Source organism: Orcinus orca, chromosome 9, assembly GCF_937001465.1.
Source record: "Orcinus orca chromosome 9, mOrcOrc1.1, whole genome shotgun sequence".
In the NCBI taxonomy this organism is placed as follows: domain Eukaryota; kingdom Metazoa; phylum Chordata; class Mammalia; order Artiodactyla; family Delphinidae; genus Orcinus; species Orcinus orca.
The window spans coordinates 83,508,310-83,526,081 of NC_064567.1; the positions used below are offsets into that span (position 1 = coordinate 83,508,310).

A 17,772-nucleotide genomic window follows, 5' to 3' on the forward strand; every position below is an offset into this window, starting at 1 on the left:
GGCTGCCGCCGCCGCCGCCGCCGCTGCTGCCGCCACCACCACAGCTCTCTTCTGCTGCGGGGCCACAGCCTTGAGTGTCATTCAAGGGACAGCACAACCTCACCCAAGCTCTCCTACCTCTGCCCAGCCGTCCCTGTCATCCTCCCCCTTCCTCGTCCACACTCCATCCAAAGAAGAGGGAAAGCACCGAACAGAGGCGGGAGGAAGGCAGTCTGCTCTTCTCACCTCCTGGCCCCCTGGCTCCTTCATCCTCATTCTCTCAGCACCAACTCCCCTACCCCAAAGGAATCCCTCAGGAGCTGAGGCGACTCACCCCACTGCCATGTCCAAAAGCTTGAAAAAGAAAAGCCACTGGACTAGCAAAGTCCATGAGAGTGTCATTGGCAGGAACCCGGAGGGCCAGCTGGGCTTCGAACTGAAGGGGGGCGCCGAGAATGGACAGTTCCCCTACCTGGGGGAGGTGAAGCCCGGCAAGGTGGCCTATGAGAGCGGCAGCAAGTTGGTGTCTGAGGAACTGCTGCTGGAAGTAAACGAGACCCCCGTGGCGGGGCTCACCATCAGGGACGTGCTTGCCGTGATCAAACACTGCAAGGATCCCCTCCGGCTCAAGTGTGTCAAGCAAGGTGAGCGCAGCGGCTTGCTCGGTTCTTGCCAGGAGGCTGGACCGCTTCAAGCGCGGGGCATAATGGAAGGGTGGGCTCGCGTGTGGAAGGGGGTGTGTGTTGCGCGACGGTGGGGTGAGGTCGAGAGAGAACCGGCAGAGCAAGTGGGCTTTGCCGGGGTTCCGAATGGGGGGCTCGGTGGAAGGGAGGGGCGGATTGCGGTGGGGCGTGCAACTTTGTTTGCGCAGTTATCCCCTCCCCTTTGGTAGGTGTTCGGCCTTGTGTGACCTCGGAGGTGCAGGCGAGCTCCCGGGGCAATTGAATGTGCGTCAGCGGCACGGCCCGCAGTGGATGAAGAGCTTTTAGGGAAGGAAGGAAGGAAGGAGGGAAGGAAGGAAGGGAGGAAGGATGGAAGAAAAGGAGGGAGGGAGAAAGGGGAGAAGGGAGAAAGGGGAGGAAGGAGCAACTTGAGGGTGCAGCGGCATCACCAGCAGGGCGGGGAGGAGTAGGGGGTGGCGGGACGAGCAGAGAGCTGCGCCCTCCGTCTCGGGAGCTGGACTGAAGACGCCTTGGGGGAATCCCTGAGCCACTAGTTGACAAAGAAGGGACGGGGCAGATTGCTTCGGGCGCTTGGACGGGTCTTCCTTAACTTTTTCCCTGCCTCACTCCCCTGTCCCCCTCCCCCGCCCACGATCGTGTCATGTGGGCACCGCGCGTCACGTGCGCACTGACTAACCCGGGCGCTCACCCCGAGCTGGCCCGCGGGAGGCGGTTCGCGAGGAAGGCGCGGCACTAACAGCGGGTTCTAGCGTTGGGTGTCAGGAGGAGAGACGTGGTTACCGGAATGTTCTTTACTATGAACATTGGGTTGAGTGGAAGTTCTCTGTGGTTGGACTCCCCTCTGGCTTCGGATTTGGGCAAAGGGGGGAGGGGGGCGTGTTTCTGAGGAGGAGTTGGATGGAAAAGCCAGCTGGTTACAACTCAGGCTCGGTCAGCTCCAACCTGGTTTAGATGAGGCTCAGCTGAAGGCTGTGATGGGCTGTTGCAGAACTCTCTGTCTTTGCCTGAAAGAAAATTATGGTCCGTAGGAGGGAAGAGGGAGATAAAAGTTTCTTGGAAAGAGGACAACTTTAGCTCGAATTAAGTAGTGTATCTTTGTTTTCCACGTGGGATTTCATACATTTTGTAGCTCACATTCGCATCTCGTGTGTGGCGTGTATGTATATGTGCACATTCACATCAATCTAAAGGTTTCTTGTTGGTGATACATTGTTTGTCCCGCCTCATAGATGGAATTGAGCTGTCATTGCCTGCATTTTGAGCGACCACTTAATCTTACTGCATGATCAGCTGTCAGGAAACACTCTTCGGGGGATATGAAACACTCTTAGGGAGCTATTCTTCTCTATAAACCAGTTTTAAAAGTAAGCCACTGAAAAATGAAATCTCAGTCAAAATTTCTTAACTGTAAATTGCCATACAAAAAGAGTTTTCATTGGGGATTCTTGAGTATTAGTAGCTGATGACTTGAGATAGGCTAATGTGAACATTGACTTGTAGGTCAACATAGCTCCATACTGAATGAAACTGAAGAATATGAGTTTGGTAGGAAGGCAAATAGAGTATCTTACTATTTTTCAAGATGACATACCAGAGGCTCAAATATAGGCGTTCATGTTAACATATTTGATGTCATGGTACTATCTTGCAGCAATAGATATAAATGTAAGGTTTTGGTTTTGAGTCCAAAAATCTGCTTTACAATTGATGACCATGGTTTTGTTGGCAACAAGGTTGGTATTTGTAGTGGAAAGTGGCTGCAAACCTTAAGGCATTGTTAAGTTGGACTAATGATAATATCCTAATGAGAGAGGTGATTGTCCTATTATAGTTTATAATTATTACCACATTTTAATGTACTCATTCTGAGCACTGCATCTTGAGATGGACCTTCCCAAACTGTAACTCTAGCAGCAAGACAAGAAAAGAAAGAAAGGGAGATTGTTGGGTATTGTCAATCTATTCTATAAAATCCAGTGGAAAGACTTGGAAAAGTGAAAGCATGAAAGCTATCATTAAATCTTGAAAAGCTATCAAGTAAGAAAAGGAATTCTGACTATCCTGTGATACTCTATAGGGTCAAACTAAGATGAATCTATGAAAATTTTTAAAGAATGAAGCATCTTTACTTTTATTAAGATGATTCTAATAGAGCTTTAAAAAAAAAATCTGTGGACTATATTGTGAACTCATGAGCCTCCATCATTGTGAGTGTTTATGAAGAGGCCAATGACCACATGCCATGGATTCTTATGTAAGATGGGTACCTGGACTAGATCTCATTTAAATCCTTCCATGATTTGATCCAAGGTAGTCTCTGATACTCAACTTCTGTGTTAGATTTTATTTGGAAGATTACTGTTTTTAGAACTCATGGCATATACACATATAATGTGATATATTTAGGGAAATTTTCTTTTCATTCTGTGTTAACCTTCAGTTCTGCGCTTCACTGAGCCATTGATGATTGATGTTCATAATGATGTTCACAGAACCCCAGAGGAATCTGATTAACCTCCTGAATCACTAACCAAGGAGCAAAAATAATTGCTTCTTTTAGCTTTTGTGGAAAATATAATCCTCTTTTATATTCTTCTATGTATGGTGATTCATATACTATTCCCCTGTTGAAATCTTTCTTTCCCTTGTCAAATAATAATAGGTTTACTTTATCATTGTAAGCAAAGTGAAAATTTCAGAACCGTAGATACCGTGCCTGTGTGTCTTGGGTTTCACTATAGATTTCACTCGCTGGAAAAATATTTAGAAACCCTTGGCTCAGTAGTCTTATTTCTAGAGAGCCAGTAAACTAGCGTAACTGAAAAACTTAAACATGGCTTGTTTAGCAGTTGTATTTTTAAAATATTAATGAGATAGTTGATTTTCGAGTATTCAAACGTTGGGTATTATACAGAAACTACATATATAATCAGGTAAACTGAGGCAGATTTTGCAAAGAAAAGAAGTTTGAATATAAGAATATTGATTAAAAAGTGCACCAGATAAAATTGCATTGTTTAATCACTTTTTATTTATGTGCTTGGCTAATTTTATATTACAGTTGTTATAAGATTAAATTATCATAATTTTAAAAGAAGGTGAACTACCAGAATTTTAAGACACAGTAGACAAATAGATGTAGTTTTTCTACATTGTATAAATGTTTTCAAAGCCATTTTTGAAAGCCATTTAATTAAATTCAGGGGATTTCTTTTCTAATTTAAGCTGCATTTAATCCACACAGTGATGAGTCACATATGAAAAATATCCTTTATTGTCACATCCTATTATTATTTATAAACTATGGCTTTTTAGTTTATAATAATAAACTTTCCTCACCAAACTAGTTAATCTAAACTAGCACTTCTGTTCTGTGATCTCATTAATGCAGTGGATGCAATTGAAGGACGTTTCTTGAGTGATTTTGAGATCTGTGCTGAAGAGCTAAAGGTTTTTTTTTTCTTTTCTTTTAAAATCTGCACTAAAGTTCACAGCAGCCAGTTCCATAGACCATTGTGTCCTACATTCCTAGCTACTGCATCTAAAACCACATGGGGACCTACATAACCTGAACTTATTTTCCCGTTTAGGATCTCACGATGGAACATAAAAGACAAAACGTTGTATAATTCTTCCGATGTAGGAGAAGGGCCAAGTAAAGCCTTTGAAATTCAGTTCTAGAGAAGATGTACATTGCTCTCCCTCCTATTGCTCCTTTCAAAGATGCCTTCAAAGGAAAGAAGATCCAAATTTATTGAGTCATGCTTTCTTTTTGACTGACTTCAAGGTAGTATCATAGAGTTAAACCTCTATGCTTCCTTTATTTGAAAAGCTGAAAACAAATTGTGTCAAATTTTCTCCAAGATTGATTTTCCTCCATAGAAATTTATGTACGTGAATTTTATTGAATTGTTTAAACAATTTGATCAGTTAATTTTTTTAGGATAAAGTATCTTTAATGTTTTGGAACAAGGTTAATGAGACACTTATCTTTGGGCATAATTTATGGAGGATGCTACTTTAGTTTTTCAGTATATTTTTTAAATGTACGTAATTTAGGTAGTATGACCTTGAATGCTAAATATGACTGCTTTTTGTATGTGTTTGTTTTGAATGAGAGTAATCTTGGGGTGAAATCACAGCTAATGTATTTAAGTGCCACCATTTCTGCTCTTAACATTTATATGGTGCAATCTTTTGCCATATTTCTTATGCTCACTTTTCTTTTTAGTTGCTTGAAATTCACACGTTCACATTCATAATGAACAAAAGGTTTTCACATTTGACAACCCTGACTGCTTGCAGTTTAAACAATGGCTTTCAAATGCATAGCAGTTCCTGGCTGAATCATTTCCCTCAAGAGTTGTGATGGTGTAGCCATTAAATGTAGTCTCCCAAGTAGCCTGTCTGGGTTTGAATCCTGAGTATGCCACTTAGTATTGGCTATATAAACAAGTTGTCTAGCCTGGGGTAGTAATAGTATCTTGAGAATATTAAATAAGATGTATTTAAATGATGTAGTGTCTGGCAGATAATAAGCATTATGTAAGTGTTACTAAATGTTATTCCAAGCATACTGGTCATTTTGAGCTAGTGACATGAAATGTTTTTAACTTTCAAGATATTTTACACTTATTTGAAGACTAACTGAAAAATAGAAAATGATTGACTAATTAATACTATGAGTAATTTGCAAGTAGTAGTCTTCTTTGAAAAGCATTAATGTGAAGAGTAATGCCATTAAGTGGAATGGAACATGTTTTCACGTTTTAAAAATAACTCTCACTGATACCATCTTTATGTGTAAAGATCTGTTTTATATTTATTTTATACTCTAGCCATAGTTTTTCCCCAGTTATTTATTCCCTTTGTACCCATATCTCTTCTCCTAAACAGTTGGTGAATATATTGAATCATTTACTCTAGGCTTGACAAGCACAGAAATCCTATTCAAATTCACTAATTTAACCTTAGGAATTTATTTATACTTCTTGCATGTGACTATTAGATGGTAGTATAGTGGGGTTTTTTTTATAATCATATTTTATTTATTTATTTTTGGCTACGTTGGGTCTTCATTGCTGCGTGTGGGCTTTCTCTAGTTGCCGTAAGCTGCTTTTCCTTGCGGTGGCTTCTCTTGTTGCAGAACGTGAGCTCTAGGTGCATGGGCCTCAGTAGTTGTGGCGCACAGGATCAGTAGTTGTGGCTCGCAGGCTCTAGAGCGCAGGTTCAGTAGTTGTGGCGCATGGGCTTAGTTACTCCGCAGCACGTGGGATCTTCCCGGACCAGGGCTCGAACCCATGTCCCCTGCATTAGCAGGGGGATTCTTAACCACTGTGCCACCAGGGAAGTCCCGACTATTATCATGTTTTAAGGCAGAACTTTTATTTCTTAGCTAGAGATCAAGACCTCATAAAGAAGGGCAATCACGAAACAGAATTAATTCCTAAGTGTTCACAGTCAACCATGTATAATAAAGGAAAATACATCAAAATTCAGCAAAAAGTTTACTTTGCATCTGTGAGCACGTCAGCAGCTCAATATAAGTAATTCTCTATATTAACACTTTAAAGATGAAGGATTTACCATCAGCCTCCCCCAGTGAGTTTAGCATTTCAGCTGACTTAGTCCCTTCTTAGAATTCAATAGGAACATCTACCTTGAAGGTCCAGTGCCCAATATTAATTTTTGAATTTTATTTTATTTACTTTTTTATACAGCAGGTTCTTTCTAGTCATTAGTTTTGTACACATCAGTGTATATATGTCAATCCCAATCGCCCAATTAATCCAATATTAATTTTTAAAAATCTTTCTAAGCTACAATCTGGCTATTTATCATGATAAGAAGCATGGGATAGGGTCTTACAACTTGCTTAGTATTGTGACTCTTTAATTATTTATTCTGTTCTAGTCCCAGCTCCCTCTCTTCTGTTTACAGAAAGGACTGATGTGAAATTTACTTTAATAAAAGTAAATTATAATTAATTTTGTATAGATAATTTAGTAATAGGTTGATAAGTACTGATTTTACATAGACTTATATAGGGATATGCATCTGCTTAAAACTGTTGTAAAATACTCATATTGTCATAGGAAGTTAATAATTGCTTCTGTTATTACATTTCATTGACATGTTACTCTAGTAAAAAAGACTCCATTTGGAGATTAATTGTTTACAAACTTAAAAAAAAATTTGTTTAAAGTTTAATATACAGTGTTGTCTGCTTTGGATAGTCTAGAAGTAACAGAAAAAAAGTTTCCTTTTTTGACAACTGATTGAATATTAACTCAGATGCATCCAGTGCATCTATTTTCAAGGATCCAGTAGGTTAATGAGTGGATATTTTAAATGAATAATTAGATTTGTTTCAATATTTAACATATTTTATGGCTTGTTTTACCTTGGAAAACATTTCTCCCTGTAATTGTTACATGAATCCATGTCCGGCTTTGTGTTATTTTCAGTTATTTTGGTTTACTTAAAAAAAATTTCACTTTTATGGCAGTCATCATATATCCAATAATGGCCCCAAACAAATATGTGACAGAAGAAAGAGTAAACCTTTATAGTGTGAAGTAAAAGATATTGATTTTTCTAATGATAAAATTTGTGGATTAATTTTTTGAACCTTTTAACTGCCTTTAGTGAAACTTGTGCATATGAAATCAGAGATTTTTCTATAAATAGCCATGGGTTTAATTGACTGTAAAATGAAATAGGAAGAAGCAAACTTGTTTAACAAAAAGTGTATATTTTATTTATCTATTTTTCATATTACATTGTGTTTAAAGAAGTTTCTTAAAACATGAGTTTCCCAAATGTTACAGTGACTTATTTATATTGCCATGGATTACAGGTAGCGTAGGGGCTGTTTGCACTTTACATTGCACTTGAAAGATCATAGAGAATGTCTCAGTAAAAATGTTAAATGCAAAAACCAATTATATGTATTTTTGACACTTATTTATCATTTTATAGGTGAGCAATGGTGCTTATCCTAGTATTTTGTATCACTGTGCACAGGAAGGTACATACTTAGCTGGAATATATATTAATTCAAGGATAACAAGTGCTGTAGAAACCCACAGATTAATCTAGCAACATACCCTAAGCTTGTCAAAATCTGATTAGCTGGATTGCAAGCACGAGCAAGTTTCAGAGATATGAAATGTCCTATGTTGCATCTGTGAAGCATTATGATCAGTCCACAGTTGAACCCAGTTTGCCTTTCTTTGCGGTCTGTGCTATAAGGATGTTAAAGCAACTCTTTACCAGACAAAGTTTCTTCAAAAAATAACAAGGATTAATAGAGACAATAATATTTGACTATAATTATTACTGTGATAAATATCACTACAACATACTACAATATATAGGTGTATCAAAGTAGCATGCTGTACACCTTAAGCTTATACAATGTTACACGTCAAGTTTATTCAATCAAAAAACAAGCATTTAGGCCTAAAGGGTCACAAAAATCTCCCCAAAATTGTGGCTTATTTCCAAAAGCACCCTGAACATGAATAACTGTAATCTTGCCTTTCTGGCAAGTCAGGTACTTAGTGGATGGCCATTTTGTTAGGACTGGGGCTTTAGACAGAAGGTGATTCCTCTATGGAAAAGCAGGAATATTATCAAAGATGCTCTTACCCATCTGCAGTTAAAATACTAAAACCTTCCTTCTTAGTATTTCTTCTGAAACATTATCTCTAACATTATCTCCTTTTCCTCTTTGGTTGGAAGTACCTTTTCTTTCCTTTTCTTAAGTTCAGTGTGGCAGAGTCACTCTAGTGAATAGCAAATTTGTTCTGTTCTGCTTCTTTGTATACATGGAACACACACACACTTTTGAAACACTAAGGTTAAATGCTAGTTTTTTTATTTTTTGTTTTTTTTTAATTTATTTTTTGGCCACGCTGTGTAGCATGTGGGATCCTAGTTCCCTGACCAGGAATTGAAACCTGCGCCTCCTGCAGTGGAAGCACGGAGTCTCAACCCCTGGATGTCTAGGGAAGTCCCTCAATGCCAGTTTTTAAATCAATGGTCCCAGAAAGGCATTTATGCATGTGAGGATACAGTCTCACTTTAGTCAGAGTTACATAAAATTATTCCATGTGTGACAAATCTAGCTGAAAAGCTTACATAGGTACCCATAAATTTCCAACTGTGAGTGGTATTTTTAACCTTTATTAGTTTTGATAACGGGAGACCTAAAGACAGTGAAATCAAGTGCCGAGATGATTTCTGTATTTCATATATATTAGTTGTTAAGAAATGATAATAAGAATTTGATAGTTTGGATTTTAGTTACTTTTATTTACATCACCAAGTGGCTGGTGGGCTACAAATGCCTAGGATAATGTCCTAATGTTAATGTAACAAAGGAAGGGGCAGAGATAAGGGGCATGCTTATTCATGAACTTGATAACATATTTACAGAGTAGTTTAAATTGCACTGGTTTAGTTGTCTCAGAGTAAAATAAGAGGACTGGATCCAACATGCTTTGAATATGTGATATATTACAATTCTGAAGAAGTAATCATTTAAAAATAAGTTAAATGATGCCTAACTTATAAGTGTTTAGCTAAAATACAGGTACTAGTGTTGCTTTACTGAGAATTTGAAAATGTCAATAAAAACTAAGCTTAATTAACATGGGTCCTAAGAGGTTTTGTTATGAAGTGGAGATTATGATAATTCGAATTACATTGATGTTTTAATTTAAAGCCATTTTCCTTATGTCCAATTAATTTGCTTTGGAGTATCTATATATGAATTTATAAAGTACATATATACCATAAACTTTACTAAGAACTATTTAAAATTTATAGCTTTTTAATTTTCTTTCTTTTTTTTTTTGCGGTACGCGGGCCTCTCACCGCCACAGCCCCTCCCGTTGCGGAGCACAGGCTCCGGAGGCGCAGGCCCAGCGGCCATGGCTCACGGGCCTAGCCGCTCTGCGTCACGTGGGATCCTCCCGGACGCACAAACCCGTGTCCCCCGGCAGGCGGACTCTCAACCACTGCGCCACCAGGGAAGCCCTAAAATTTATATCTTTGATAGCCCTAACAGTATGCTAACTTACTACTGTGAATCAAGAAAATATCCTTTTATATTCTCATCCCAAGTCTCCCTTTTAAAATTAATTGGAAATTTTTCATTGTCTTAATGTGAAGAGTATCATGACACCCTTTATCCTTGGGGAAATTGACTCTTTTAGCATTGAATAAGGAGGTACTTTGCTTTCATTGAATATGCTTTCATACAGACTTTAGAAAGTCACAAAGTTATTAGAGACATTGTTGGTTGTCTACCTGGAATGCATTTTTTATTTCCCCCCTCCCTTCATTCCTTACTGAACAGAACGCCAGTTTTGTTCAAGTATCCACACGCTGAAGTGATGCTATGCCATGTGTTTCATATTATGTCAGCCTTATCCCAAGGGAATGGACTTAGACTAGTCTAAACCAAGCATGGTAATTCCATCTCTTTGCCAATGATTGTTTTAGGAAATGGCTTATAACCCAGCTCTAAGTAATGAAAAGTAAAGTGAAGCCCCTTGGGGACTTTCTGAGAAACTTCTTAGTACTTAAAATAAGATCTAGGACAGATCTATTCATTTTTCAGTCTATGGAAGTTGCTGTACATGGAGGTGATACCTGGGGCAACTGTAGCCATCTTGTGATCACGAGGAGAGTGGCCAAAGGTGGAGAATGGCAGAACTGAGTGATATAAAGTTACTGGCTCCTTGATGGTCTGCTAAAATAATGAGCCCAAACTAGTCCTCTCTTAGGACTTCTTGCTATTGAGCTAACAGTACACAAGATATTTTAAGCCATTTGGATTGGGTTTTCTGTTATTTTGAGGCCAAAATCTTTTGATTGATATAACTGTAAAATGGTATAAAAATAAGTATTTTATTCCTATTTTATTGTTTTGGGGAGCACTGGTGAATATCCTTCAAAAACAGAAATCTATTTGAAGAATAAACCAAGATGTATTTTCCTGCAACATAAGCTCAGTCAAATTCTAGGTATGTCTCTATTATCTCATTCAGTTTTGCTATGGTTGGACCTCTGTTTTAAATTCCAGAAAATTGTGAGCATTCAGAAGTAAAATATGTGGGAACACAAATTTATTTTAACATTATCCAAAACAGAACATAATCAAGAAAGCAAACCAGCTACAAAAATATACCCACCAATGCGTGCCAGAAATATTTTGAAATATTTTTGGAATTATGGAGTGTTTACAAATGTCTATGCCATTGATCCAGGAGTGTATCATTATAAACTGACTCATCAAAAATGTTCCAACACCATTCTTCCAGAGCTAGAATTCATCTAGTTATTATTCAGTGAACATTTATTGGTAACCTATTCTCTATCTGGCATTGAACTAGGGACTGGTGATAAAAAGATGAATAAGACTTCATTAAGACATCATCTGCATCCTCAAGTAGTCCATCCTATGGTATGTCTATGTGATCTGAGTTAAATATCATTAAGGAGAAGGTTCTTTCATTACATAATGGGTAGCATCCTTTATGTAATCAGAATAAAAGGTAAGAAAAAACATTTTGGAGAAGAAATATGAGTTAGGACTTCTTAGTATTCTACAATATGGAATACAGTTCAAGTAGTTACATGGACTCTGTATATATTTTAATGTTGTGCTTATGTTCTAAGCACTGTGCTAGATAGTGTTTGTAGTAAGGTGTGTAAATCTTGATCCTGTGCCAGGAATTTCACAGTGCGGTATATAGTTAAGAGCATGGAACTCTGGAGACAGACAGATGTGGATTCCAGTCACAGCTCTACTCCCATGCTAGCTGTGAATTGAACAAGTTATCTCACATCTCTATACATCAGTTCCATCCTCTGTAAAACAAGTATCATTACAAACCTACTTTACAAAGATGTTATGAGGAATAAATATTATAATGCCTATAGGATGCTTAGCTTAAGGCCTGGAGTACAGTATAGGCTCAATACTATATATATAATGTATATGTATATATTTCACACACATATATTGTTTGATGTTATAATTACCATATATACTGTATGTTAATATTCAATTTGGTTTAACAATTACTATAAGTAAGAATTTTGAATGGAATAAATATTTCAGAAGGTCTATGCCTAGCAGAAGGGTACCTGGTCTCTCCTGAGGTTTCAAGCAACAGTTCATGGAGAAGAGAATACTTCACTAGGAAATCAGGTGAGAAGGGTAGGAGGACCCTTCTAGAGAAAAAGGCAAGGAGGCATTGATATTGAGAGTTTCTAGGAATGTGATAAAGAAGAGTTTCTAAGTACTAAAGTCTGGAATTTAATATAGACAGTAGTAATAAATGAGCTAGGGCGGTTAGATTGGGCTAAGCTATCGTATAGAACTGAATGGTGAACCACTGAGTATTACTGCTTTATTATTATTAACATCGTCATTAATGACAGATGTTTGTGCGGTGCTTATTATATGTCAGGTAGTGTTCTAAATACTTTAAATGTTAATTGATTTTACCTCTACAAGGTAGGTACTATCATAAACTCCATTGTGGATAAGAAAATGAGCTCAGAGAGATAAAGAAACTTGCCCAAAGCCACATAATAATAAAATGAGCCAGGATTTAACCTAGGTACTATCTTAACCAGTATGCTAGCTTGCCTGTCTGTGTTAGAAAGGTTTTAAGAACAGGATTAAGAAGGTCATGTTTGTGCATTGTTTTCCCAGTGAGGGCAACTGTAGGCAACATTTCATGGAACACATGTAGGCAATGAAGAGACCTAATTAAAGGAGGTTGAAGAAAGAGGCAGGAAGACCATTCAGGAGGCTATAGATTTACCCAGAGGAGAGGTTTTGAGGTCTTGAACTATAATAATGAGGGTAGGAATGGGAAAGAGAGGTCTGAGGCAAGAAAACTGTGGATGGTAAAATTGTCAGTACACGTGATTGTATGGGGACAAAGAGAAAGAAAGGAGTCTTGCTGACTTTCTGGTGTCTTTTAGGTGGTGCCAATCATTATAGAGACTGGTGGCAAGACGTAGATTTGGGGAGAAGGTAATTCCATTTGGGACATATTTAATATAAGATGTGCAGAAAGAATTCAAGTGGTAGACATCTGAATATCCCATGTCTAAAATTCAGAAGAGTGAGTGGGGCTGAATGTGTAAATTAGTGAATATGAGATTATCCAATGAGAGAAAATAAAGACAAAAAGAATAAGAAAACACTGTGGCATCTACGTTTCAGAAGTCAGGGGATCCCAGGAAGGAAACTAAGACTGTTATCAGAACAGTCTTAACACTGAGTGAGTGGTCAGCACTATGGTTAGAAAGATGATGTCTGTAACATTTCCATTGCATTTGGCAAAAATGGAGGTCACCTTTGTTTGGTGTCATTTCATTGGAATGGGTGGTGCAGAAGAGTTCATGTCACAGGTTTGAAGAGTGAATAGGAAGTAAGAAAATGGAAATAGCACGTGCATCCCACTCCTTCAAGAAGTCTGTTTAGTAGGAAAGGTAATGGAGAGTTATCTATCTAGGAGATGCATGTTAAAAGAGATAGAGGTGTTTGTGTGTGTGTGTGTGTGTGTGTGTGTGTGTGTGTGTGTGTTATGATGGAAGAGACTTGAGCTTGAATTTCTGTATTTGTCACATAAATACATGTTTTTATCAATAAAAATATTGTAGCAAATTAAGATCCTTTGATTAATTGAATAAATATTTATTATACTTCTGTTTTGTGTCATGCTAAAGCTAGGTCCTGGCATTAAAATAGTAATGGTCAGACCCTACCTTCCAAGACTACAGAGTAGAAGGAGAAGCAATCACATACAAAGCTAACCTTAAAACACTGAGTTTTAGTGGAATGGTACAGATAGAAACATACTGCTTTTAGAGCACAAAGGAGGGAAAGGAAGAAGCAGAGGCATATAATGTAAGGAGTGTGGATCCTGGAGTAAGAGGACTTAATTGGATTCCAGTCCCAAGTTCATTGCTATCATGTCCTTATGGGGCTATTAACTTTCTTTGAGCCTCAGTCGCCTCATATGTTATAGAATGGTTATTAGAATCCAAGAAGGTAATGCCTATGGAAATGTTTTCTAAAACTTTAGTGTAGCTTAGTTGGAAATGTTATTACTTAAGAGATGGAAGATCACTGAGGGTGTGTGTATGTGTGTGGGGGTGCTTCACAGCATAAGGGATCTTTGAAATGGTCTCTAATGCATGAGTGGGAGGTGGAGAGGTGTAGAAAGCAGAGAGGAGAGCATGACCAAAGGTGGGAGAGGGTGAAAATGACCCTCCTGTAGAGAGAACTAAATACAGATCAGTGAGGCTAGTGAAAGGGGTAGCTAAGTAATCTTGATACCAACTGAGGATTTTTCCAGAAAGGAAACTTAGAATCATATCAGGGAAGGTATTAAATGAAAACCTAAAGAGTTTGGACATTATTCTCTAGGTGAGTAAAGCCACTGAAGGTATCTGAACAAGGGAAAAGCATAATCAAAGTGATTGGGGTTTTTGGTTTTTGGTTTTTGAGGCATAGGGGCAGGGAGGAAATGTGGTGTGAAGTATGTATTGAGAGGAGAAGAAAGTGAGAGCAAGGCCTAAGGTCTGGAATCAGCGGTGGGAATGGAAGGACATGAACTGGAGACATATTATAGAGGCAGGATGGATAAGGATTTATATCCAAGTGATTGGGAAGTAGTGGTGAAGAGGAGGCAGGAGTCAAAGATAACTGCCCTGGGGGTGGGTGTTCAGAGTAGATGAAGATGCCATTAACTACAGATGTTAAAATTTAATCTACAGTAGAAGTGGCTTTGGGCTGTTCTAGAAATCGAAAATTGCCGTCCTGGACAACGATGGAAGAAGCAGCATGCTATTTTCAGCATATTTGACTCTTAGTGAATAAGTAATATTATTATATTCACCAGATATTTATCACTGGTTTTACTTAAAACAATTTAGACTAGGCCTTGGAGTTGGAGATAGTGAGTTAAAAGAATAAAGTTATAAAATGACCTATTTTTCATTTTTAACAGATTTTTTTATTTCATGTTGCTTCAATTGAAACAGTGAGTGGAAAAAAATGAGTGCCTGGGAATATAATATGTTTGAGGTTCCTGGCAGATGGCACGTTTCTGATGTTCAACAGTTGTTGGTCACATACATCTAGAGCTCACAAAATTGCTGGAGCTGCAGATTAGAGAGTTGAGTTATGCTCTTTTTATGATGGTAGCTGTAGCCCTTCAGGGAGCTCTGGTCCCTTTATAAGAGCATTGAGAGTGAAAGGAGGCCAAGAATGGGAATTTGAGGGATGCCTGTATTTAACGGGCCTGCATATATAATCTTCTTTACTTAGTACTTCTAACTTAGAGGGTGGGTGTCGGGGGTAGGGGGGAACATAAATCTGTAATAACGTACAAACCACTTTTTAAATTGGGTTCTTTATAATACATATCGTATAGCATACATTTATCATATAAGGATTTTTAATGTTAATGTATCACTGTTAAGCACTAAAGATAATGTTTCTAGCAAGTCATATACAAACAATAATAGTGGGAACTTTGTCTTCAACAGTGCTGCCTTTATCTGCTGTATGTTTTTAGTTTTCATTCAGAGATCACAGAAGTAAAACTGCCTCATTTTCTGGTTCTGTGAGCTGCTATTTTGAGACCAAGATATTTGACCATTGATGTAATATTCTAGGCTATATTTGGAGTAAACCTTGAAAATCCAAACTCTTCTCTAAGTTTTACTAGGAATTCTTCATTGAAACTATGTTTGTAATGAATTACCTTCTCTGTCACATAAAATTATTCAAATGTTTCCACATGGCAGTGGTAGGACTGTGCATATTTTTGAGCACTCAAAATTTTATCTTTCTTTCAGGTATCTTCTCTAGTTCAAGGTCCCAGAAATGAAATATGAAGTATTTTGAACTGTATGTGGTATATAATTTTGGTTATAAATGAAAAGAATGGCATATACATCTCAAGATCTCAAGGTTCATTTATTTTATCCACTATTGGTACGTGAGAATTAGATCCAGAGCCTCCTGATTCTTAGTATCACAACAAAATATTTACTCATTTCTATTTGCTATAACAATGGTTGGCTGATAAAGTTGTCAAATATGTCACTTGCATTAGACCTTGAATTCATCCAGTAGGGACAACATCTAATTTGTGTTTATTTCCCTAGTACTTGGAATGATGCCAGAAAATATGTAGACTGTTTAGGTAACATTTTGAATGGATGAATGATAAAGGTCTTCTTTCCCTGTAATAGTTGATTTATTTGAAACATTATATTTGTCAGGGTTCACCAGAGAAACAAAACCAATAGGAGACATATATATGTATATATGAGGGGAGCGAGAGAGAGAGAGAAAGAAAGAAAGAAAGAGGAAGATGTTTATTATAAGGAATTGGATCATGTGTTTATGGAAGCTGACAAGTCCCAATATACGCAGAGTAAGTTGGCAAACTAGAGACTAAGGAAAGCTGATGGTGTAGTTTAGTCTGAAGACCAGCAGACCTGAGACCCAAGAAGAGCTGATGTTTCAGTTTGAATTTAAAGGCAGGAAAAAACTGATGTCCCAGTTCAAAGGCAGTCAGGTAGGAGTAAGAAGTCTCCCTTACTGGGGGAGGGTCAGCCCTTTTGTTCTGTTCAGGTCTTCAACTGATTGGATGAGGCCCACCCACATTAGGGAGGGCAGTGTACTTTACTCAGTCTACTGATTTAAATGTTACTCTCATCCAAAAATGCCCTCACAGACACAGCTAGGATAATGTTGGACCAAATATCTGGGCACCCTGTGGCTCAGTGAAGTTGACACATAAAATTAACCATCAGCTACATATAGAACCTCTGCCCATAATTAACAAACATTGGTAAGTATAATCATTTTAGTTTATAGCTATATCCTTGAAAAATATTTTTAAACATTTCAAATAATTTATTTTTAAATATACTCACAGCTCTTTATATTATGCTGTGGTAGATTTTTGGCAACATGATCACTACCTACCTCATCCATTATGAGACTAATTTTGCTAAAATTGTTATTTTTTCCTGCAAATATGCCCTATTTTGTTCTGAAATGCATTCTTGTCCATCATTAATCCAAATCACAAAATTTTCCTAGTGTATCATTTCCATCCTTACACTGAAACTTGTGAAAGGAATCTGTTTCTGTTTAATTTAAAAGTTATGTGTTAAATAGTTTAACATATGTAACATATATAACGTATGCTTACTTGATTCAAAATAGTATGAGCCCTGTAAAAAGCCAGGTTGCTCAGTTGATTACCCATCAACATCTGAGAGAGTTTAGCTACTAATAATTGAGGCGGAATGACACTGCCACAGACCTCCAGTATTAGAAGGTAGCTTAGAAGGTTAGTTAGACGAAGAGATCTTCTTTGTTGGGACATTTAATTGGCTCTTTTGCTCCAGCAGGGAGATTTTCATCTAGGAGGAGAATTGTTTCAGGCTGTTCTAGGAGAGAAAATTGCTCTATTTGAGAACTAAGGAAAATGTAGAGGTGGTAGATTAAGTGGTACATAGTAAATTAGTAATAAAATGGTGTTCATGTCCCATCCCTTTAAAAACATCTTTAAATGGTCTGAGTAGTCAGAAATAAGAGCTCAGTCAAGAAAACCACAGTACACATTTTTGTACTAAGAGTATTTTCTCCTTTTCTTTTTTCCACTTGATATTTTGATGTATTTGGTTGATAGGTAAATCAGTAAATTTTCTTACTTTTCAGTTTAGGTATTCATGTGACATTCCCTGAAGTAATTCATGTTGAACGTGAAAGTTCATGTTACATAGCCCTGCAACGTAAGCATTGTTGAATTTACTTAGGGGCAATTAATAAAAAATATTTAGTAATAATAACAAAACCTGCTAGGTTATATTGACCACTTAGTACATTCCAGCCACATGTACTTTCTCATGTGACCAGTGTATTGAACAGGTTGGACTCAAAGGGTACAAACAAGAAAAATTAATTTTCCTCTCACCCCTGCTTTACTAAAGACCTCACCACCCCACCTTATAATTGTTTTTGCTTTCATGTAACAGAATAGTCTCA

General features: G+C 37.7%; 1 protein-coding gene across 11 annotated transcripts in view; it reads left to right on the plus strand.

Annotated features, from left to right (window-relative positions):
* The first annotated feature begins 322 nt into the window (after nt 1-322).
* The window catches only part of MAGI2 (membrane associated guanylate kinase, WW and PDZ domain containing 2), a 1,374,207-nt gene continuing 1,356,757 nt past the window's right edge, over nt 323-17,772 (plus strand). For all 11 annotated transcript variants that reach the window (XM_049714931.1, XM_049714925.1, XM_049714927.1 and 8 more), the window contains exon 1: nt 323-623. In XM_049714931.1, the coding sequence (XP_049570888.1) occupies nt 323-623 (301 nt within the window). The remainder of the gene's footprint in view (nt 624-17,772) is intronic.